At 50.8% G+C, this 23,190-nt stretch overlaps 1 protein-coding gene across 6 annotated transcripts in view; it reads right to left on the minus strand.

Annotated features, from left to right (window-relative positions):
* LOC129394188 (eukaryotic translation initiation factor 3 subunit C) overlaps positions 1–23,190 on the minus strand; it is a 42,990-nt gene that overhangs the window by 6,726 nt on the left and 13,074 nt on the right. For 3 of the 6 annotated variants that reach the window (XM_055099653.2, XM_055099654.2, XM_063597465.1), the window contains 11 exons: positions 22,418–22,559; positions 22,098–22,223; positions 21,869–21,962; positions 20,076–20,266; positions 19,626–19,850; positions 14,660–15,023; positions 12,189–12,348; positions 12,025–12,090; positions 11,849–11,936; positions 11,584–11,746; positions 11,322–11,487 (listed from right to left, as the gene is read on the minus strand). In XM_055099653.2, the coding sequence (XP_054955628.2) occupies positions 11,405–11,487; positions 11,584–11,746; positions 11,849–11,936; positions 12,025–12,090; positions 12,189–12,348; positions 14,660–15,023; positions 19,626–19,850; positions 20,076–20,266; positions 21,869–21,962; positions 22,098–22,223; positions 22,418–22,559 (1,702 nt within the window). In that variant the 3' untranslated portion in view covers positions 11,322–11,404. Of the gene's footprint in view, positions 1–907; positions 8,855–11,321; positions 11,488–11,583; positions 11,747–11,848; positions 11,937–12,024; positions 12,091–12,188; positions 12,349–14,659; positions 15,024–19,625; positions 19,851–20,075; positions 20,267–21,868; positions 21,963–22,097; positions 22,224–22,417; positions 22,560–23,190 lie in introns of those variants that run through there. The other 3 variants (XR_010110221.1, XR_010110222.1, XR_008621358.2) reach the window with 2 other exon arrangements.

A 23,190-nucleotide genomic window follows, 5' to 3' on the forward strand; every position in this document is an offset into this window, starting at 1 on the left:
CCTCCCGGAGCAGTGCCCCGGCTCACTCCAGCACCTGCGCCGAGGGGCGGGCCGTCCTGGCTGCGCAGGGTGCGTGGGTGAGGCTGCAAAGGCTGGAGTCCCGCCGCCGTGATTAATGTACTGACGAACCGAGGCAGCAGTGCCCCCATCACGACCCCCACGCCCCACTAACCCCCACGCCCCCACTCCGCGCAATAAACGACAGCATTGGCAAAAAAAAAAAAAAAAAAAAAAAGGCAAAAGATCTCAATGGCTATTTTCCAACAGAAGACATACAAGTGGCCAACAGGTATATGCAAACTTAACATCACTAATCATCACAGAAGTGCACATCAAAACCCAGTAAAATTTCATCTAACCTCAACTAAAATGGCGACTATCAAAAAGTCAGAAAACAACAAATGCTGACAAGGACGCAGAGAAACAGGAGCACTCAAACACTTGGTGGGAATGTTTTTTGTTTGTTTGTTTGTTTTGAGACAGAGTCTCTCTCTCTGTCGCCCAGGCTGGAGTAGTGCAATGGCGCGGATCTCGGCTCACTGCAACCTCCGCCTCCCGGGTTCCAGCATTCTCCTGCCTCAGCCTCCCGAGTAGCTGGGACTACAGGCGTTTGCCACCACGCCCAGCTGTTTTTTGTGTTTTTAGTAGAGATGGGGTTTCACCATTTTGGCCAGGATGTTTTTGATATCTTGACCTCGTTATTCTCCCGCCGCAGCCTCCCAAAGAGCTGGGATTACCAGTGTGAGCCACCGCGCCTGGCCGGTGGGAATGTAAAATAGCTTATCCACTACGGAAAACTGCATGGAGGGTCCTCAATAAGCTAAAAATAGAACTACCGTATAATTCGGCAATCACACTGCTGGGTATAAGTCCACAAGACAGAAACTCAGTATCTCAAAGACACATCTGCACTCCTATGTTTATTGCAGCACTATTCAAAACAGCCAAAATACAAAATCAACCTAAGTATCCATCAACAGATGAACGGACAAAGAAAATGTGGTACATATACACAAAAAGAAAGGATTTGTGAATATACTAAAAGCCATTGAATTGTATGCCTTAAATGGGGAAGTTGTATGCTACGTGAATTCTATTTCAATAAAGTTGTTTTTAAAAAACGTAAGGGGTCAGACACAATGGCTCATGCCTGTAATCACAGCACTTTGAGAGGCCTAGGCGGGTGGATTACGAGGTCAGGAGTTCAAGACCAGCCTGGCCAAGATGATGAAACCCCGTCTCTACTAAAAATGCAAAAATTAGCCAGCGTAGTGGCGGACGCCTGTAATTCCAGCTACTCGGGAGGCCGAGACAGAGAATTGCTTGAACCCAGGAGGCGAAGGTTTCAGTGAGCTGAGATCGTGCCACTACAATCCAGCCTGGGTGACAGAGCAAAACTCAAAAAAATAAATAAATAAAATAAGGGGCCGGGCACCATGGCTCATGCCTATAATCCCAGCAATTTGGGAAGCTGAAGTAGGTGGATCTTCTGAGGTCAGGAGTTCGAGACCAGCCTGAGCAACAGGGTGAAAGCCTGTCTCTACTAAAAAGACAAAAAATAAGGCAGGCATGGTGGTGCACACCTGTAATCCCAGCTACTCGTGAGGCTGAGGCAGGAGAAGCACTTGAACCTGGGAGGCGGAGGTTGCAGTGAGCTGAGATCACACCATTGCACTTCAGCCTGGGCAACAAGAACGATCACTTTGGGACTGTGATTTTTGAGATTTTAGATGTGAGGGATTTTGATCTTTCAGGATTTAACCTATTTTACAGTTGAGCAGACTGAGCCACAGAGAGGGGATGTGAACTGCCCAAGGTCTCACAGGTGGTAAGTGTTTGTAGCTGGAACCTGAACTAAGGAAGGAGACCACTACTACTCCGGCTGCCCTCCTCCCACCATCTTGCCTAGTTCACAAGACAGGAGGAAAGAGAGAAAGCAAAAATTTAGAAACAAAAGTAAGATAAGTAGCCAGACACCTTGGCACCACCACCTGCCACAGGAGTTAAAAATAATAATAATGATGATATCAACCCCTGACCTAAACTACTTGTGTTATCTGTAAATTCCAGACATTGTATGAAAAAGCATTGCAAAACTTTCTGTTCTGTTAGCTGATGCATGTAGCCCCCACTCACCTTCCCCATGCTTGCTCGATTTATCACGACACTTTCACGTGGACCCTTTAAAGTTGTAAGCCTTTAAAAAGGCCAAGAATTTCTTTTTCGGGGAGCTCGGGTCTTAAGACACAAATCTGCTGACGCTCCTGGCCAAATAAACCTTTTCCTTCTTTAATCCGGTGTCTGAGGAGATTTGTCTGTGGCTCGTCCTGCTACAGAACCAGGGTCTACCTTGGCAAGGGATTCCACACTGAGTCTCCTCCTGAGAAGCCTGCTCTCAAGGGTTTTGAGGAAATTCATGGTCAGTAAACTGTGTCTCAGGAAATTGTTCCTCTCATGCCATTAGTACCTCTAATGCATCAGTCAGCATAAACAAGATTATGATGCAGTCACAGGCAACCTCCATTCTCTCTCCCTTTGTTTTGCTTTGTTTCGTTTTATGGAGATAAGAATCTCGCTCTGTTGCCCAGGCAGGAGGGCAGTGGCGTGACCTTGGCTCACTACAACCTCCACCTCCTGGTTCAAGCAATTTTCCTGCCTCAGCCTCCTGAGTAGCTGGCATTACAGGCATGCCCCACCACACCTGGCTAATTTTTGTATTTTTAGTAGAGACGGGGTTTCACTGTGTTAGCCAGGCTGGTCTTGAACCCCTGGCCTGAAGTGATCCACCAGCCTTGGGCTCCCAAAGTGCTGGAATTACAGGCATGAGTCATCCTGCCTGGTGCACCCCCCATTCTCCATAGAGAAATCGACAAAGTCGATTTCTCTCCCACAGGACACATCCACAGCAGCCTTGGATTAGTCTGCATTGGAAACATCCAGAGTCCTGTGGCACAAAAAAAAGAGACATGCCTGGCCACTTACTGACTCTGAAAGTTTCTGCTAAAAAATGACAGGGGTTCAGGCCGGGCGTGGTGGCTCACGCCTGTAATCCCAGCACTTTGGGAGGCCGAGGCGGGCGGATCACAAGGTCAGGAGATCAAGATCATCCTGGCTAACACAGTGAAACCCCGTCTCTACTAAAAACACAAAAATTAGCCAGGCGTTGTGGCGGGCGCCTGTAGTCCCAGCTACTACTCAGGAGGCTGAGGCAGGAGAATGGTGAGAATCCAGGAGGCGGAGCTTGCAGTGAGCCAAGATTGCGCCACAGCTGGAAGTTTTTGTTTCCTTTTGCTTTCCTTCTTTTTCCTACCAAGATTCACGCTCTACCTTTCTTCCTTCTTTCAACAACCCATGGTTTCACTTTCTTTACTATAAGAAAATGCTGGCCGGGTGCAGTGGCTCACGCCTGTAATCCTAACACTTTGGGAGGCCGAGGTGAGTGGATCACTTGAGGTCAAGAGTTCAAGACCAGCCTGACCAACATGGTGGAACCCCATCTCTAGTTAAAAAAAAAAAAAAATACAAAATTAGCCAGGTGTGGTGGGGCATGCCTGTAATCCTAGCTACTTGGGAGGCTGAGGCAGGAGAATTGCTTGAAGCCAGGAGGCGGAGGTTGCAGTGAGCTGAAATCACGCCATTGCACTCCAGCCTGGGCAACAAGAGCGAAACTGCATCTCAAAAAAAAGGGGGGCCGGGTGTGGTGGCTCATGCTTGTAATCCCAACACTTTGGGAGGCCAATGCAGGCAGATCATGAGGTCAAGAGATGGAGACCATCCTGGCCAACATGGTGAAACCGTGTCTCTACTAAAAGTACAAAAATTAAGCTGGGCACAGTGGCTCAAGCCTGTAACCCCAGCAGTTTGGGAGGCCAAGGTGGGTGGATCACGAGGTCAGGAGATCGAGACCATGGTGAAACCCCATCTGTACTAAAAATACAAAAAATTAGCCAGGCGTGGTGGCTCATGCCTGTAATCCCAGCTACTCGGGAGGCTGAGGCAGGAGAGTCGCTTGAACCCAGGAGGCAGAGGTTGCGGTGAGCCGAGATAGCACCATTGCACTCCAACCTGGGCAACAAGAATGAAACTCTGTCTAAAAACAAAAAATAAAAGGCTCTGCATTCCATGACTCATCATGGAAAAGATAAAATGATCCAAATTAAATATGTATTTCTATGCTGACTTATAAATTGCTAAAATAGTTCATAACCAATGTTTCGTTTGTCAAATCCATGTTCCTGGGAAGACAATCAAAGCTTCAGGTGCATTTGGCTACCTCATGGGCAATTTGAACATTTCAATTGTCAATTGTCATTTTCAATGCATGTTTTCTGGTTGCTTTCCCATGCAAGAGGGCTGATATTATAACAGTAGATCTATGGTACGGTGTATTTTCACCAGATACTGAAAGCTTTTTATGGCTCACTGACTGGGGACAATCAATTCCTTCACAATCTAGAACCTGAAGATTGGATCTTCTGAGAACATCAGAGAAAGAACGTCCTTGCCATCCACACTACAGCAAAACTTCAGGACCTTGAACTTTGGGTTCATAATCTCACAAGAGGGAAGTTTTTCGCTGGAAGAAGATGGCATCCTTGATGTGAACAGCTTTTCCCAAGATCACAGATCAAGACTTCTGGTTTTTATTGTTTTTTTTGTTGTTGTTTTTTTTTTTTTTTTGAGACAGAGACTTTTTTTTTTTTTGATATGGAGTCTCGGTCTTCTCGCTCCAGCTGGAGTGGAATAGCGCAATCTTGGATCACTGCAACCTTCACCTCCCAAATTCAAGCAATTCTTGTACCTCAGTCTCCTGAGCCGCTGAGACTACAGGCACATGCCACCATGCCTGGTTAATTTTTGTGTGTGTGTGTGTGTGTGTGTGTGTGTATGTGTGTCTGTGTGTGTGTGACAGGGTTTTACTCTTGTTGCCCAGGCTGGCGTGCAGTGGTGCGATCTTGGCTCACTGCAATTTCTGCCTCCTAGGTTCAAGTGATTCTCCTGCCTCAGCCTCCTGAGTAGTTGGGTTTATAGGCGCCCAACACCATACCCAGGGAATTTTTTGTATTTTTAGTAGAGACAGGGTTTCATCATGTTGGCCAGGCTGGTCTCAAACTCCTGACCTCAGGTGATCCACCCGCCTCAGTGTCCCAAAGTGCTGGGATTACAGGCGTGAGCCCTGTGCCCATCCTCCGTCCCCCCCAACCCCTCTCTCGACTGAGAGAGAGAGACTGACTGGGGACAATCAACTCTAGACTGACAGAGAGAGAGAGAGAGGGAGGGAGAGAGAAAGAGACGGAGTCTGGCTCTCACCCAGGCTGGAGTGCAGTGGAGTGATCTTGGTTCACTGCAACCTCCACCTTCCGTGTTCAAGTGATTCCTGTGCCTCAGCCTCCCAAGTAGCTGGGATTGTAGGTCCGCACCACCACGCCCTGCTAATTTTTGTGTTTTTAGTAGAGACGGCTTCGCCATGTTGGCCAGGCTGGTTTTGAACTCCTGACCTCAGGTGATCCACCAGCCTCGGCCTTCCAAAGTGCTGGGATTACAGGCGTGAGCCACCTCGCGCCCGGCCAAATGAAATAAAATGCAAAGGAAATTCATGACTACCCCTCCTCCAAGTCTTCTGTCCCCTTTGGGCGCCCAGGTGAGCGGGGGAGGGGCTGGGGGAATAATAACATCAAAAGAGCGCCTTTTCCTCCCTTATTCCGAGGAGACTTTCCTGGGCCTGACTCCCAGTCCTGTCCCCAGCACCCCATGGCCTCTCGAGCCCCTTCAGTGACCAAGATGCAGAGATCAGGATGCCTTTGCGCCGCCCCAGGTGCCCACCCCTAGCTGGTTCCGCCTGGGCCCCGAGGGAAGGTGAGGTCGAGGGCCGGGCCGAGGCGTGGCAGCCAGGGTGTGTGTCCGCTGGGATTGCTGCCTCCGGCGGCCCGGCAGCACCGTCCCACCTCTGCCACCCTCCGATGGGGCTGCTACCTGTGCGCCTGCCAATCATGCTGCTCCTGCGGCTCCCGTAGCTGCTGCTGCTGCTGCTGCTTGGACCTGGCCCTGGGTCCGGCGAGGGTAAGTGAGAAAGGGGCTTTCCCGGAACTCAGGCGTTCCGGGATTCCTCCAGCCCTTCCTAGGGACCCAGCAGCCCTGCCTCCCATCCCTCTTCAAGTTCCTAGTTGCCCTAGAGCCCCCAGCTCGCTCTTCTAATGCTCACCCACACTCTGGGTCCCAGCCCTCTGCAGGGCCCCCCACTCACTCCTCCCAGGGACCCAGAACTAGCCCAGCCCTTCCCCGGGGCCACAGAGTCCTCTCCTGGCTCCCTCCCCTAACCGGCTGTGACCCTCTCCAGCAGCCTGGAAGCTTCCCGCTTGTCCTGATCTGGGGTCCGCGAACTTATCCTTCATTCCACCTGTCCCTGAGATGTGAGACACCAGAGGGTGGGAGGAGCAGGGGCAGAAAGGGCCCGGCTTGGGGGTGGGAGAAGAATATATTGTGCCCCTGTACAACAAACCCCTGTGACCAAAAAAAAAATACAGATCATACTGTCCCTATCTCACTATCCATCATTTGGGGTCACTGTAGAGAGGTCTCCTGGGTGACTGCCCATTTCTGGGGTGCACAGATACATGTAGCCACAGAATACTATGCAGACACCGCCAGCACACAGATACGCAGGCACAGGACCAGCCCCAGACTCACCTGGCCCTCAGGTGTGCAGCTCACGGTGTGCAGCTCCCACAGGAAAAAATACTGATATACCGCTAGGGGGACACATGCACACACAGCTCAAGGATACCCGAGACAGCACTCAGGACAATTCAGATGCGCCGTGTACACACACACACACACACACACACTGAGAGAGAGAGAGAAAGGCACAGACACACATATGTGCACATAGACCCTGGGGCTCACAGGATGCACAGACAACCCTGGCCCTCCCCGAGGAGGCTGCAGTGGGCAGACAGGGCAAACAGACCCCAGCGTGACCTGCCCCACCTATGTTGGCACAGAGGGAGTGTTTTGCTTCGTTATAAGCACAGTGCTCATGCCTGCCCCATGCCTAGAACCCTCCCTCTATAGGGCTGTTGCTAGGGCTCTGAGATACCAGAGTGGTCAGGGAGTGTGGCAGGGGAAACTTTGGGGACAGCTTCAGGGTACTGTGTTGGGACTGGGACATTGTCAGGGTGCTCAGAGTGGGCGTGTTCCCTGGGTCTTGGTGGATTTAGAGGTCGAGGGACCATTTCTGGAAGCTCACTGTGTGCCAGGGGAGCTTATATCAGAGATTTTTTTTTTTTTTTTTTTTTTTAAGACAGAGTCTCACTGTTGCCCAGGCTGGAGTGCAGTGGCACCATTTCAGCTCACTGCAACCTCCACCTCCCAGGTCCAAGAGATTCTCCTGCCTCAGCCTCCTGAGTAGCTGGGACTACAGGCGTGCACCACCACACCTGGCTAATTTTTGTATTTTTAGTAGAGACGGGGTTTCACCATGTTAGCAAGGCTGGTCTCGAACTCCTGACCTCAGGTGATCCACCCGCCTTGGCCTCTGAAAGTGCTGAGATTACAGGCATGAGCCACTGCGCTAGGCCAGAGATCTGCTCTGGAAGACCCCCTAGGCCGGAGGGCACTGCCACAAGCAGACAGTATGGCGAGGGTCCCTATGGCCACCTGGCAGGCAGGGTGGATTCTGGAGGGAGGTGGCCTGGGAGCAGGCTGAGGATGGGGTGAGGGCATTTGAGCAGCAGAGTGTCTGCGTGACCAGGCATAACTGGAGGGACAGTAAAAAACTCTTGTGTGAGAGGATGAGGGAGGGGTGAGAGGGGCTGACTACCCCCAGGACTTGGGGTGCGTTGAGACTCCTTAGCTTTATCCAGACTCTTGGGAGCCATGGAGGTTTGAGGCAGAGGCGTGGACTGCTGGGAGAGTGAGGACTCACCATCCAGAGAGGAAGGCGAAGCTTTCAACTCTAAATGCCGTTTTATTTTCGTGTGGTTTTTTTTGTTTTTTTGTTTTGAGATGGAGTTTCACTCTTGTTGCCCAGGCTGGAGTGCAATAGCACGATCTCAGCTCACTGCAACCTCTGCCTCCTGGGTTCAAGCGATTCTCCTGCTTCACCCTCCCAAGTAGCTGCAATTACAGGAATGCGCCACCATGCCTTGCTGATTTTGTATATTTATTAGAAACAAGCTCTCCCTCTCCCTCCCCCTCCCCACAGTCTCCCTCTCCCTCTCTTTCCACAGTCTCCCTCTGATGCCGAGCCGAAGCTGGACTGTACTGCTGCCATCTCGGCTCACTGCAACCTCCCTGCCTCATTCTCCTGCCTCAGGCTGCTGAGTGCCTGCGATTGCAGGCGCGCGCCGCCACGCCTGACTAGTTTTCGTATTCTTTTGGTGGAGACGGGGTTTCGCTGTGTTGGCCGGGCCGGTCTCCAGCTCCTAACCGCTAGTGATCCGCCAGCCTCGGCCTCCCGAGGTGCTGGGATTGCAGACGGAGTCTCGTTCACTCAGTGCTCAATGGTGCCCAGGCTGGAGTGTAGTGCCGTGATCTCGGCTCGCTACAACCTCCACCTCCCAACCGCCTGCCTTGGCCTCCCAAAGTGCCGAGATTGCAGCCTCTGCCCGGCCGCCACCCCGTCTGGGAAGTGAGGAGCGTCTCTGCCTGGCCGCCCATCATCTGGGATGTGAGGAGCCCCTCTGCCTGGCTGCCCAGTCTGGAAAGTGAGGAGCGTCTCTGCCCGGCCGCCATCCCATCTGGGAGGTGAGGAGCATCTCTGCCAGGCCGCCCATCGTCTGAGATGTGGGGAGTGCCTCTGCCCGGCCGCGACCCCGTCTGGGAGGTGAGGAGCGTCTCTGCCCGGCTGCCCCATCTGAGAAGTGAGGAGACCCTCTGCCTGGCGACCGCCCCGTCTGAGAAGTGAGGAGCCCCTCCGCCCGGCAGCCACCCCGTCCGGGAGGGAGGTGGGGGTCAGCCCCCTCCAGGCCAGCCGCCCCGTCCGAGAGGGAGGTGGGGGGGGTCAGCCCCCCCGCCCGGCCAGCCGCCCCGTCCGGGAGAGAGGTGGGGGCAGCCTCCGCCCGGCCAGCCGCCCCGTCCGGGAGGGAGGTGGGGGGCAGCCCCCGCCCGGCCAGCCGCCCCATCTGGGAGGGAGGTGGGGGGCAGCCCCCCACCCAGCTGCCACCCTGTCCGGGAGGTGGGCACCTCTGCCCGGCCGCCCCATCTGGGAGGTGAGGAGCCCCTCTGCCCGGCCGCCACCCCATCTGGGAGGTGTACCCAACAGCTCATTGAGAATGGGCCATGATGACGATGGCGGTTTTGTCAAATAGAAAAGGGGGAAATGTGGGGAAAAGAGAGAGAGATCAGATTGTTACTGTGCGTGTGTAGAAAGAAGTAGACATAGGAGACTCCATTTTGTTCTGTACTAAGAAAAATTCTTCTGCCTTGGGATGCTGTTAATCTATAACCTTACCCCCAACCCCGTGCTCTCTGAAACATATGCTGTGTCCACTCAGGGTGAAAAGGATTAAGGGCGGTGCAAGATGTGCTTTGTTAAACAGATGCTTGAAGGCAGCGTGCTCGTTAACAGTCATCACCACTCCCTAATCTCAAGTACCCAGGGATACAAACGCTGCGGAAGGCCGCAGGGCCCTCTGCCTAGGAAAACCAGAGACCCTTGTTCACGTTTATCTGCTGACCTTCCCTCCACTATTGTCCTATGACCCTGCCAAATCCCCCTCTCCGATAAACACCCAAGAATGATCAATAAATACTAAAAAAAAAAAAAAAAAAAAAAAAAAAAAAATTTTTGTGCCCTGCTACTGGCCTCAAGTGATCGTCCCGCCTCGGCCTCCCACAGTGCTCGGATTTCAGGTGTGAGCCACTGCGCCCAGCCCCAGCTGTGAATTTGTTTATAAAAACCCAGAGCATTGAAAGTTTTAAGAGACGGCCCGGGTAAGTCTCCAGTGCATCTCCTGCACATGCTCCACACGTGCGTTACACTAATCATGCCACTATCTCACTTCTCCAACCCTTTGAGCTTGCACTTTTTCCCTCTGCCTACATCAGTGCTTCTCAAATGTGGTAAAGGATCATTTAAAAAAAATTTCCAATCTAGACCAGGCATGGTGATGCATACCTGTAGTCCCAGTTACTTAGAAGGCTGAGGTGGGAGGATTGCTTGAGTCCAGGAGTTCAAGACCAGCCTGGGCAACACAGCAAGATCCCATGTCTTAAAAAAAAAAATCCAATCTGCTGTGGACCCATACTTATGTAAAACACAATAAGGCCGGGCGCGGTGGCTCACGCCTGTAATCCCAGCACTTTGGGAGGTGGAGGCGGGTGGATCACGAGGTCAGGAGATGGAGACCATCCTGGCTAACATGGCAAAACCCCGTCTCTACTAAAAAAAAAAAAAAAAATACAAAAATTTAGCCAGGCGTGGTGTTGGGTGCCTGTAGTCCCAGCTCCTTGGGAGGCTGAGGCAGGAGAACGGTGTGAACCCGGGAGGCGGAGCTTGCAGTGAGCTGAGATCGTGCCACTGCACTCCAGCCTGGGCGACAGAGTGAGACTCTGTCTCAAAAACAAACAAACAAAAAGCAAGCAAACAAAAAACACAATAAACTTAAATGATCAGAAAACAACCACATGCTTAGATATCAGAGCAAAGGCCCAGTCTCTCAATGCACCCTCTTACTGATGGCACCTGTCTTGTTATGAACAGGTAACAGTGCATCCACGCTGGTCTAGACCAGCTCTCCCTTCTCCCTGCCTGGTGAACCCTCAGGGTCCAACTGTCACTACTGTCTTCCTGATGTTCCACCCCCGGTCACATCCTCAATACATCTGTGACTTTCTTTTTGAGATGGCGTCTCGCTTTGTTGCCCAGGCTGGAGAGCAGTGGTGTGATCTTGGCTCACTGCAACCTCCACCTCATGGGTTCAAGCGATTCTCCTGCCTCAGCCTCCCAAGCGGCTGGGACTACAGGCATGTGCCTCCATGCCCGGCTAATTTTTGTATTTTTAGTAGAGAGGGGGGTTCACTATGTTGGCCAGGCTGGTCTGAAACTCCCAACCTTGTGATCTGCCCACCCGGGCCTCCTAAAGTGCTGGGATTACAGGCGTGAGCCACTGCGACTGGCCTTTTAAAACACCCATTATAACTTATGTTACTATAATTTTCTGTTAAATGTCAAAAAGCAGCAGGCTCTTTGAGGTCAGGAACGTGTTCAATTCACCTCTTCATCTGAGCCTTGTGTCTGTCATGTGGTAGCAGCTCAGAAATATAATCAGCAAATGAATGGGCTCAACACACCTTTGTGGCAACAAGCAATCAACCAGAACAACTTTAAACAGACCTTTAGTGACTGAGGTGTGGTTTAGGACTTCAAGGTTGGATGGTCTAGGCGGGAAACAGAGTGGAGAGCTCAGTAGGCCGTCTGAGACTGCTGCTGGCGGTAGCCACCGCGGCGCATGTAGCCCTCGTTTTTGCGGTAGCCGTCCTTCTGGTCTGTAGGAGAGAGATGGGAAGGAAGGGGAGGGAATGCCAGGTGAGAGGCGGTGAGGGCACCAGGAGCTGGGCAAGGAGAGGAGCCAAAGTACTCACCTCGGAAGTAGCCCCCGTAGGTGCCCTGCTTGTGGTCAAACACCCGTTCGTTGTTCTCCACCAGGCTGCCCAGCTTCTCGGCCAGCTGCAGAGCCAGGTTCTGCTGGGCAGTGGGCTCAGTGCGGTGCATCACCACTGTCTGTGTTGGCTGGTCCAGGGAGGCCTGACAGGCGCCAAGGCAGAGGAGGGGACACGACACAGATCAGGCCCCTCTGCTCCAATCCCTCCATGGCTCCACCTGCCCGCTTCCCACCCCGGCCCCTACCATCAGCTCCTCATTAATGATCATTTTGCTGATGATGGAGTGCACAGTGGGCAGATCCAGCTCAAACATGTCTGACAGCGTCTCCATGCTGGGAAGAAAGAAGGCAGAGGGCAGGGGCAATCAGGACACTTGCCCACAAGGCTGGGGCCCTTCTGTGTCCCCAGGGCCCCGCCTACCTGATGGAGTCATAGACACTGCTGTAGGTGAAGAGGTAGGTCCTCAGTGACTCTTCCTGGATCTTCCTGTGGGAAGAGGGGACAGAAGACACAACAGGGCCTCAGGGAAGGGGACCAACCAGTCTCTTCTTCCCCGACCCATCATGGCCTCTCTGTCTGCTCACCTAACCAGCATGGTGCGGACTTTGTCAGCCTCGGGGAAAAGGTCCCACACTTTCCCATTCATCTTCTCATTGATGATAAAACTGTGACAGGTCTTCCAGTCACCCATCTTCATTGCCTTGGAGGCAGCGACCACATGTTCCCGCATGGACTCAGGGGGACCTGAAAGGGTGGGAATGAGGCAGGGCCTAGGGAACTTGGGACAAGTTCCATTAGCACTCTTTAAGGAGGAACAGAGGCTGGAGGAGCAAACCATACTAGAGACTCTCCCCGCCTCTCCACCAAACAGCCACGTAGTCGCCCAAGCCACTCCATCTGCACAAATGTTTGAACTCAATCAGTCCATAGATGCACTTCAGGGGACTGCCGAAACCCTCAAAAATGTTGACAAATTGTGCACATGTCCTCATGTACATTCTTCCTAGGAAAAAGGCCCACGGCTTTCATAAGATTCTCGTCAGCTTCCTTGACCTAAAAACACCTCTTCCAGCCAGGCGTGGTGGCTCACACCTCTAATAATCCCAGCACTTTGGGAGGCGGATCATCTGAGGTCAGGAGTTGGAGACCAGCCTGGCCAGCATGGCAAAACCTCGTCTCTACTAAAAATACAAAAATTAGCCAGGCATATTGGCACACGCCTGTAATCCCAACTACTCGGGAGGCTGAGGCAGGAAAATTGCTTGAACCCGGGAGGCAGAATTTGCAGTGAGCTGAGATCTTGCCACTGCACTCCAGCCTGGGCTACAGAGCGAGACTCTGTCTCAAAAAACAAAACAAAACAAAACAAAACCACCTCTTCCAGCTCAACTGGAATGGAATTACCAACCCTTCCTGACTCACATCACCTTCATGAATGGTGCCATTCCCATGCATCAATTACACTGTTGCCAGCTTATTATTCTTCCAAGCAGCTCACTTCTTTTCCTTAAAAAACTTAGCCCCGGTCAAAATTATCTCTAAAATCACAAGTTTATATATTAATTATGAACTCAGGCCCCCAAATACAATCCTAAGACAAGCCAGGAAGGTAAGACATGGTACGCCATAGTAACTGGAATTCAGGGTAGACAAAGTGCAAAAGTTCTACAGCTAGAAATGGGTGGCAGACAGTGAAACACAAACACGCAGACTCCACAGCAAGAACGGCAAGCTCAATGCGAACGGGGATCAGGTCCAAATGGAACCATAGGAGCAGGGCTAAGTGTAAGAGTGTAAGGAGAGGCACACAGCCCTCCTGGATGAACCTCCATTTTAACCATATTAACACTTGCAAAAGGCAAGGTTGGTCTGGGCGCGGTGGCTCACACCTGTAATCCCAGCACTTTGGGAAGCCGAGGTGGGCGGGCCACCTGAGGTCAGGAATTCGAGACCAGCCTGGCCAACATGAAGAAACCCCATCTCTACTAAAAATACAAAAAATTAGCTGGACATGGTGGCGGGGGCCTGTAGTCTCAGCTACTCGAGAGGCTGAGGCAGCAGAATCACTTGAACCCAGGAGGTGGAGATTGCGGTGAGCTGAGACTGCACCACTGCACGCCAGTCTGGGCAACAGTGAGGCTCCGTCTCGAAAAAAAAAAAAAAAAAAAAGAAAGAAAAAGGCAAGTTTAGGGGCTCAAAGAATATTTCTCTATAGGCTGAACAACAGTGCAGGGCTGATGGAAACTGGCTTTTGGAACCACTGTAGGGAGAAATTGAGAGGCAGGGACTGTGGAGAAGCAGACAGCCCTTTCCCATCGCTGCTACTTCAGCTCCAGCCAAGGCTAGCTCTGCAGGAAGGCAGGGCCAGGAGCGACAGATTGCCAATATTCTAAGACATGAAAATTCCGATTTTCATGGGAAATTTCCCCACAAAGTAAATCTCACTACATAAGCCAAACAAAATGTGCCTAAGGGAACTTGCCCTTTAGCCCAAACATACACATGACCAGGAGAGGACAAATCTGTAGGGGGATGTGGCTGTGGACACTGGGCTCAGCTCACTCGTCAAGCCCTCCTGTGGGCCAATGTCACAGGAAGGGCGCAGCTCAATTCCTTTCCAGTGAGTCACCACTCACTGCAACCCTGCAGGATCTGTCCTTCAAAAGGGGCCAAAGGAATCAACGTTAGCCTCTTGAACGATATGGCTCTACGATAGTTGGTTTGGCTGGAATATAATGTACATGAAGGGAAGAAAAGGGAAAGAAAGATCAGAGGTACACATGAGCTGCATTAAACTCGGGCAAGTCACTTAACTTCTCTGTGCCTCAGTTTCTCCACTGGGAAAAAGGGTATTACTAGTACCTACCGGCATAGGGTTATTACTAATGCAGATTAAATAATTATTTGTAAAACACTTAGCACAGTGCCAGGCAGAGGAGGTGTCATTAAATCAGATGAGTCGAGTGGTGGGAGAGTTACTCCCTTCACTTCTCTTAATCCTTATGTGTAATCAGGGAGCGAGGCAGCCTGCTGAACCCTGGAGCTCCACACTCACCCAGCAGGGGCTGTCGCTCGCCCACGCGCAGCTGGTGGTGGAACTGCTTGCTGATCATGCGTCGGCGGGCATCGCTCTCATGGGCGGCCATGTAGGGGATCTCCAGGAGCATGGCAGACACCAGGTAGACACACTCCAGCAGCTCCAGGTTGATGTGCAGGTGGAAGGGGACCTGACGGCGCCGCTCCACCTTCTCCTGCTCCTGGTTGCGCTCCTGCAGGCTGCGCAGCAGCAGGCCCTGGCCCAGAAGCTCCTTGGCTCGGCCACTCGACTGGATGTCCAGCAGGGCGTTGTGTGCGTCCTTGGTCAGGCCTTGGCGGAAGGCACAGATGCCCAGCTGCACCATGGTGCGGTTGTAAAGGATCTGGGGGCAAAGGGTCATAATGCACTCAGAGATGACAGCTGCAAGACAAGTCTTCATTTATTCCATAACTAAGCCGGGTAGCAGTGGCTCACACCTGTAATCCCAGCACTTTGGGAGGCTAAGGTGGGAGGATCACTTGAGCCCAGGGGTTCAAGATGGGCCTGAGCAACATGGAGATACCCCATCGCTAAAGATAAAAAACAAAAACAAAACTAAACAAATCTACTTCAAGTGCCTACTATGTGCTGAGCACTAGGCTGGGGAGGGAGAGCAAAACAGACAAGTCCCCAGTCTGCATGGAGCTTATGTCTAGGGGTGGGGTGTGGTGGGCAAGAGAGCTGCACTACGAGGATGGTGACTCATGCTGAGAAGAAAAATAAAGCAGAGGACGGAGCCAGGAAGGCAGTCTGCGCAGTGGTGGAGGCTCAAATGTTCATATAACTACAGAAGGCCTCATTGGGAAAGAATGTTTGAATAAAGACCTAAAGAGAGAGCAAGTCATGCAGGCATCTGGGGAAAGAATATCCTATAAAAAGGAAAAATAAACGCAGTGATCCTGTGGAAGAACCGGGCCAGGCATATTCAAGAAACAAGGGGCGTGACACAGCTAGGGCTGGGAAAAGATGCCACCACAAGCTGGGGGATGGGCGAGCACCAGCCCTGTATGAGTTTTTTGTTTTTTGTTTTTTTGGAGACGGAGTCTCACTCTGTCACCCAGGCTGGAGTGCAGCGGCGTGATCTTGGCTCATTGCAAGCTCCGCCTCCCGGGATCACGCCATTCTCCTGCCTCAGCCTCTCCGAGTAGCTGGGACTACAGGCGCCCGCCACCACGCCCGGCTAATTTTTTGTATTTTTAGTAGAGACAGGGTTTCACCGTGTTAGCCAGGATGGTCTCGACCTCTTGACCTCGTGATCCACCCGCCTCGGCCTCCCGAAGTGCTGGGATTACAAGTGTGAGCCGCCGTGCCTGGCCTTGTTATGAGTTTTAAGACAAGAAACCATGGGAAGGTTTTGAGCAAACAGGTAATATGATCTGACATAACTGAACAGGGTTAATCTGTATTATGAACAGAACAAAGGGACTGAAGGGACACAAAGGCAGATGATGGTGGCTGAGAGCAGAGGGTACAAGCAGAAGTGACAGAAGTGTTCTCATCATGGACTGTGAACAGGAATGGCTGGGGAATCAGATACAGTATATGAGGGAAAAGTTCGAATCAAGAATGACTCCAAGGTTTCTGGTCTAAGCAACTGGGAAGAGAGACTTGGCACTAATTAAGACAGGGGAGACGGTAAGTGGTACAAATCTTGGGGGGAAAGGCTAAGTGTAGTCATAACAACAAAAATGTGGAGATCAATACCAGTCATAAGCTTACATGCAAAAAGCCTTAAAAATGTTAGCGACAGAATCCAGCAATATATAATATAAAAGAGACAATATACATGACCAAACTGGATATACTTCAGGAATAAAAGGTTGGTATAAAAATGTAATGAACTCGGCTGGGTGTGGTGGCTCATGCCTGTAATCCCAGCACTTTGGGAGGCCGAGGTGGGTGGATCGTGGGGTCAGGAGTTCAAGAGCAGCCTGCCCAACATGGTGAAACCCCGTCTCTACTAAAAATACAAAAGTTAGCCGGGTAGTGGTGATGTGCACCTGTAATCCCAGCTACTCGAGAGGCTGAGGCAGGAGAATTGCTTGAGCCTGGGAGGCAGAGATTGCAGTGAGCCGAGATCGCGCCACTGCACTCCAGCTTGGGTGACAGAGTGACACCCTTTTTCAAAAAACAAAAAACACACAATAATGAACTCATAGTTATTCATTATATGAATAGAATGAAGGAGAAGTAACCGGGTATTTCTTTTCTTTTTGAGACAGTCTTGCTCTGTTGCCCAGGCTAGAGTGCACTGGCGTGATCGTGGCTCCTGCAGCCTCGACCTCCTGAGCTCAAGCAATCCTCCTACCTCAGCCTCCTGAGTAGGTGGGACTACAGGCGTGCACCACTATGCCTGACTCGTTTCTGTATTTTTTGTAGAGACAGGGTTTTGCTATGTTGCACAGCAATGAAGATAGTATAAGGACAGACAAAAAGGTAAATGAATGGGACAGAGGGAATGACCTGAAAAACACCTACTCTTATAGGTAATGTGGTTTTTCATATTGTTTTCCACAAAGACACCAAAGCAATACAATAGGGGAAAAGAAGTCTTTTCTACAAATGATGCTAGAACAACTAGGTATCCATATGGAGGAAAAAGAAACCCTGATCCCAACCTCACCAGATGCAAAAATCAAACCAAGACCAACTATAAGACTAAATGTAAAAGCTAACACCCATAGCAACTTACAAAAAGAAAAAAGAGAGAAATTTAAAAAGTCTTCATGAATTTCAGTTAGGCAAAGGTTTTTTAGACAGGATCCAGAAAATAATTACTATAAAAGAAAAAACTGGGCCGGGCGCAGTGGCTCATGCCTGTAATCCCTGCACTTTGGGAGGGTGAGGCGGGCGGATCATGAGGTCAAGAGATCGAGACCATCCTGGCCAACACGGATACTAAAAAATAAAAAAAATTAGCTGGGCATGGTGGTGGGCGCCTGTAGTCCCAGCTACTCGGGAGGCTGAGGCAGGAGAATTGCCTGAACCTGGGAAGCAGAGGTTGTAGTGAGTCGTCAAGATCGCGCCACTGCACTCCAGCCTGCCGACAGAGCGAGACTCCGTCTCCAAAAAAAAAAAAAAAAAAAAAAAAATTCTGACACAGGACTAGCTATCCAGGATAGATAAGGCACTCCTACAACTCAATAAAGTGAACAATCCAATTGTTTTAAATGGGCAAGAACTGACTAGATATTTATTATTTCATGAAAGATAAATGGCCAATAAACATAAAAAAGTAAAAAAGTAGCCAATATCAATAGTCACCAGGGAAATGCAAACTAACACCACAATGAGATACCATTAGACAACCAACTAAAATTTAAAAGACCTTTGAGTGGCCGGTTGTGGTGGCTCACGCCTGTAATCCCAGCACTTTGGGAGGCTGAGGTGGGTGGGTCACCTGAGGTTCAAGACCAGCCTGGCCAACATAGTGAAATCTTGTCTCTATTAAATATACAAAAATTAGCCTGGTGTGGTGGCACGTGCCTATAATCCCAGCTACATGGGATGGTGAGGGAGGAGAATGGCTTGAACCTGGGAGATGGAGGTTGTAGTGAGCCAAGATTGCACCACTGCACTCCAGCCTGGGCAACAGAGCGAGACTCTGTCTCAAAACACACACACACACACACACACACACACACACACACCCCCTAAAAGATACACACACACACACCCCCTAAAAGATACACACACACACACCCCCTAAAAGATACACACACACCCCATAAAAGAGACACACACACACACACACACACCCCTAAAAGATCTTTGAGACCAGCCTGGGCAACATAGTGAGACCCTGTCTCTACAAAAAATAAAAAACTAGCCAGGCATGGTGGCACATGCCTGTAGTCCCAGCTATGGTGGCAGATGCCTGTAGTCCCAGCTACTATGGAGGCTGAGGTGGGAGGATCACTTGAACCTGGGAATTTGAGGCTACTGCGGGCCATGATCATGCCACTACACTCAGTCTAGGTGACAGTGCAAGACCCTGCCTCAAAAAACAAACACAAAAAAAAGTTTAAAAGACCAATACCACCGCCGGCATGATGGCTCACTCCTGTAATCTCAGCACTTTGGGAGGCTGAGGCAGGCAGATCACTTGAGGTCAGGAGTTTGAGACCAGCCTGGCCAACATGGTGAAACCCTATCTCTACTAAATTACAAAAATTAGTCGGAAGTGGTGGCGGGCACCTGTAATCCCAGCTACTCGGGAGGCTGAGGTAGAATCGCTTGATCCTGGGAGGTGGCAGTTGCAGTGAGCCAAGATTGCACCACTGCACTCCAGCCTTGGCAACAGAGCGAGACTCCCTCTCAAAAAAAGACCAACACCACCAAAAGTTGACAAGGAACTCCCAAACACTAGCAGGAGTGTAAAATGGTATAACCACTTTTGAGTTTCTTACAAGAATGTTCACAGCAGCTTCATACATTAGAGCCAAAAACTGGAAATAAACTGGGTGTCCGCCAAGAGGAAAACAGACACAGTGATATGTTCATACCATAGAATAAAAACACAAACAGGAGGGCTGTTTAAAAACCAGCATTACCCCCAGACAGGTTCACCAGGTGCTCTACACATAAACATTTCCTAGTTGCCTCAAATATACTTTTACATGATCTACACTTCCAGACACAGCTTTTTTTTTTTTTTTTTTGAACAGTCTTGCTCCATTACCCAGGCTGGAGTGCAGTGGCACAACCTCGGCTCACTGGAACCTCTGCCTCTTGGGCTCAAGCACTACCAAGCCTGGATAATTTTTTTTTTGACACGAAATTATGTGTTCACATGCAGGAGGACTGCAGGATGCTGGCAACTGGGAAAGACCAAGTGTCTACTTAAATTTGCACCGGCCAGACAGGTGGCTGTTCTGGTTAAGCCAGTTTGCCAAGAGGCCAGGGGCCTGGCAACTCCTTCACCTCCAAGGCCTCCCCATCCTACCTGCACTGGCGGGTCTGCATGCTGAATGTTGTCCTGCAAGTGGCTCATGAGCATGAGGTCGCGGGCCTGGTACCAGCGGGAGTGCAGAGCATGGTGGTAGATGTGGCAGAGGATGGCGCATGTGCGGATCCGGTCTGTGCGGTCCTTGGCGTAGATGTACTTGCACAGTCTCTCCATCAACACAGCCGAGTCCTCGCCCTCATTTTCTGCCTGGTCTTGCTCAGACTGGGGAGGAAGGGAGGTTATTTGCAAAGGAGATCCAGCTTTAAAAGGCACAGGCTCTAGCAACTAAAGATGAGACTCTATCCAGTCTCATTCTAATACCTCAGTTTCCCTCCCTGCTCCACCTGCGGAAGTCTAGAGAGTAACAGATTTGCTGTCAAGTCCTGACAGAAGTGGAGGACAGGTGGACACACCCATTCCCCTCTGCCATGACTGCCACGTGCTCACCTTTGAGGAGCCCTCAGGCGGGGTCAGCTGCCGCTGATGGGCCTTGTAATCAAACTTGTAGTAGGTGTGCAGGATGCGCAGCAGGTAGATGCGGCAGACCTCCTCGGTAGTGCCCTTCTCCTCCAGGTAGCGCTGCACACGCTCGATGATGGCACACACCTGGGCCTCATCCTTCAAGTGCTCCACGTACTCTGGCAGGGAGAGCACCCACCCTTGTCTCAGCTGGGCAGCCAGGCTTTCCCATCTGTCCCCACTCATTCCAATCAACCCGTCCCTCTTCTGCATCCGTCAGAAAAGTCTAGTCAGTGTGCCCCAGAAAGGCCATCTCCCACTCCCAGGACCCAGAACCTTCCAGTCCCACAGCTTAGGAAAAAAATCCCAACTGCCAACCTCTGCCAATAAGGGTCTGCCAGGCCTGGCCCTTGCCTGGTCTCCCACGATTCTCCCTCTGGCTTCCTGTGCTGGAGTCCCACTGGCCTTTTTACTCCTGGAACATCAAGCTCGCTCTCTGCTCCTCCTGTCAGGCGCTGTCTTCAGCTGATTCTTCCCCTAACTCCTCCTCATTGGATCTCACCTCAGGTGGTCCCTACTTAAGGGTGCTTTCTCCAGCTGTTAGCTACAGCAGCCACCCCTCCAGCCACTTCTTACCACAGGGCCCTAGTTTAACTCTGAACTTTATATCATCTAGAATTTATTATTATTTTTTGAGATGGAGTTTCACTCTTTCGCCCAGGCTGGAGTGCAGTGGTGTGATCTCAGCTCATTGCAACCTCTGGCCCGCTGGGCTCAAGGGATTCTCCTGCCTCAGCCTCCCACATAGCTGGGATTTACAGGCACCTGCCACCATGCCTGGCTAATTTTTGTATTTGAGTAGAGCCAGGGTTTTGCCATGTTGGCCAGGCTGGTCTCTAACTCCTGACCTCACGTGATTCACCCACCTCGGCCTCCCAAAGTGCTAGGATTACAGGCGTGAGCCACTGCACCTGGCCCAGAATTATCTTAATATCATACTATTTTTTTTTTTTTTTTTTTTTGAGATGGAGTCTTGCTCTGTCACCCAGGCTGGAGTGCAGGGGTGTGATCTTGGCTCACTGCAAGTTCCGCCTCCTGGGTTCATGCCATTCTCCTGCCTCAGCCTCCCGAGTAGCTGGGACTATAGGCGCCCAGCACCACGCCTAATTTTGTGTGTGTGTGTGTGTGTGTATTTTTAGTAGAGATGGGGTTTCACCGTGTTAGCCAGGATGGTCTCGATCTCCTGACCTCGGGATCTGCCTGCTTCGGCCTCCCAAAGAGCTGGAATTACAAACGTGAGCCACCACACCCGGCCATATCTTACTACTATTATTTTTCAAACTGCCTTTCTCCATCCAGCACAAAAGGTAAGCTTTTGGCTGCCTTGTTAATCACTACACCCTTGACTTGATGGGCACATTCACACTTTTACTGAGTAAACTATGCTGCACTTTCACACCCCAATGCCTCTCATCCAAGCTAAACAAGAGAAGTGAATAGATGCCTTACCCCAAAGGTTCTCAAAGTATAGCCCTGAGACCAGCAACCTGGGAGCAGGCTAGAGGTGCAGGTTCTCAGGCCCCACTCAGACCTATGGAATCAGAAACGATGGGACTGGGAGCCAGCATCTTATCAGGCCCTTCCGTGTGAATGCTAGGTAGGTAAGTTGAAAGGCTGGCTTTTCAAGCACTCTGACTTAGTATAATCCTCACAAAGCTCTAAACCTAGTAATATTCCCCACAATTTTCCTCTCAGCAAAGCCCACGCTTGCTCAGGCTCACCTTGGGAGTGAGGGTCAGTATTTTGCATTATTTTGGTAAATTCTTCATCCATTCGTTCCACCAGAGTTAGGATGCAGCCACGGACACGCAGTGGCTGAAAAGGAAGGCGAAGGAGGAGTCAACAAATTAGCCCAGATCTCAGTCTCAAACCTCAACCCTCGGGTCCCACTGAGCCTTCCCAAAGCATAAAATACACACCTCCAGTTATCCTGCCAACTCCTCCCTTTACCTGGTCAGCGTTGTGCAGGTTCTCACTCTCTTCCAGAATATTCTCTCCAACAAAAATGTTGGGATTTGCAAACAGGATATCCATCAGCTCATTGATGCAGTCCAGGCACTTCCCCCACATCTCTGGCTGCCAAGATTTCAGGCCACATCAGAGTCAGAGGTGTGAAGGTAGAGTAAGCGGATGCCTCCCCCTTCAGCAGGAATCATGGAGCCTTCCACCACCAAGACTGCCTCCATAGCCCCTGAGTCTTAAGATGCTAGGTACCTTCTTCCCCCAACCCACCAGCGATGCCCTGAGATGAGCCTCTTCACTGCTCTCACCTTCATGTAGGTTGCCAGGTTGGGGTTGTAGTCATAGAGAGAGGCGATGATATTGAACTTGATCTTGACAATGACGCCCTCTCCCAGGTTGTTTTCCGCTGCAATCTGAACCAGCAGTTGCAGCAGCTCAATCTGGGCAGCACTAGAGGGCCAGAGAGCTGGGTGAGGCTTTGGAGACAAATCACAAAGTCTCTCCCAGCATGCCCTCTTCAGATAACACGCCCTCCTCATCACCCATATCCCTGCTTCTCCTTTATAAATTCCAAACAGAAGCAACAATAATCCCAACCATCCTGGAATGCTGTGAAATGCTTCACACCTACCACCATCCTCTGTTACCTAATAACTAAAGAAGGTAAACACTCTTACTTTTTTAATCTTAAAAAAAAAAAAGCCACGTGTGGTAGCTCATGCCTGTAATCCCAGCACTTTGGGAGGCTGAGGCAGGCGGATCACTTGAAGTCAGGAGTTCGAGACATGGTGAAACCCCATCTCTACTAAAAGTACAAAATCAGCCAGGGATGGTGGCGGGTTCCTGTAATCCCAGCTACTCAGGAGGCTGAGGCAGGAGAATCGGTTGAACCCAGAAGGCAAAAAGGTTGCAGTGAGCCGAGATCGTGCCAGTGCACTCCAGCCTGGGCAACAACGAGACTCCATCTCAAACAAAAAAAAAAAAAAGAGGAGAACATTATCTCATTGTATAGATGGGAAAACAGACCCAAAACGTTAAGTGATTGGTTTTAAGTCACAAGAAGAGTAAACAGCAGATAATG

Source organism: Pan paniscus, chromosome 18 (genome assembly GCF_029289425.2).
Source record: "Pan paniscus chromosome 18, NHGRI_mPanPan1-v2.0_pri, whole genome shotgun sequence".
Lineage (NCBI taxonomy): Eukaryota > Metazoa > Chordata > Mammalia > Primates > Hominidae > Pan > Pan paniscus.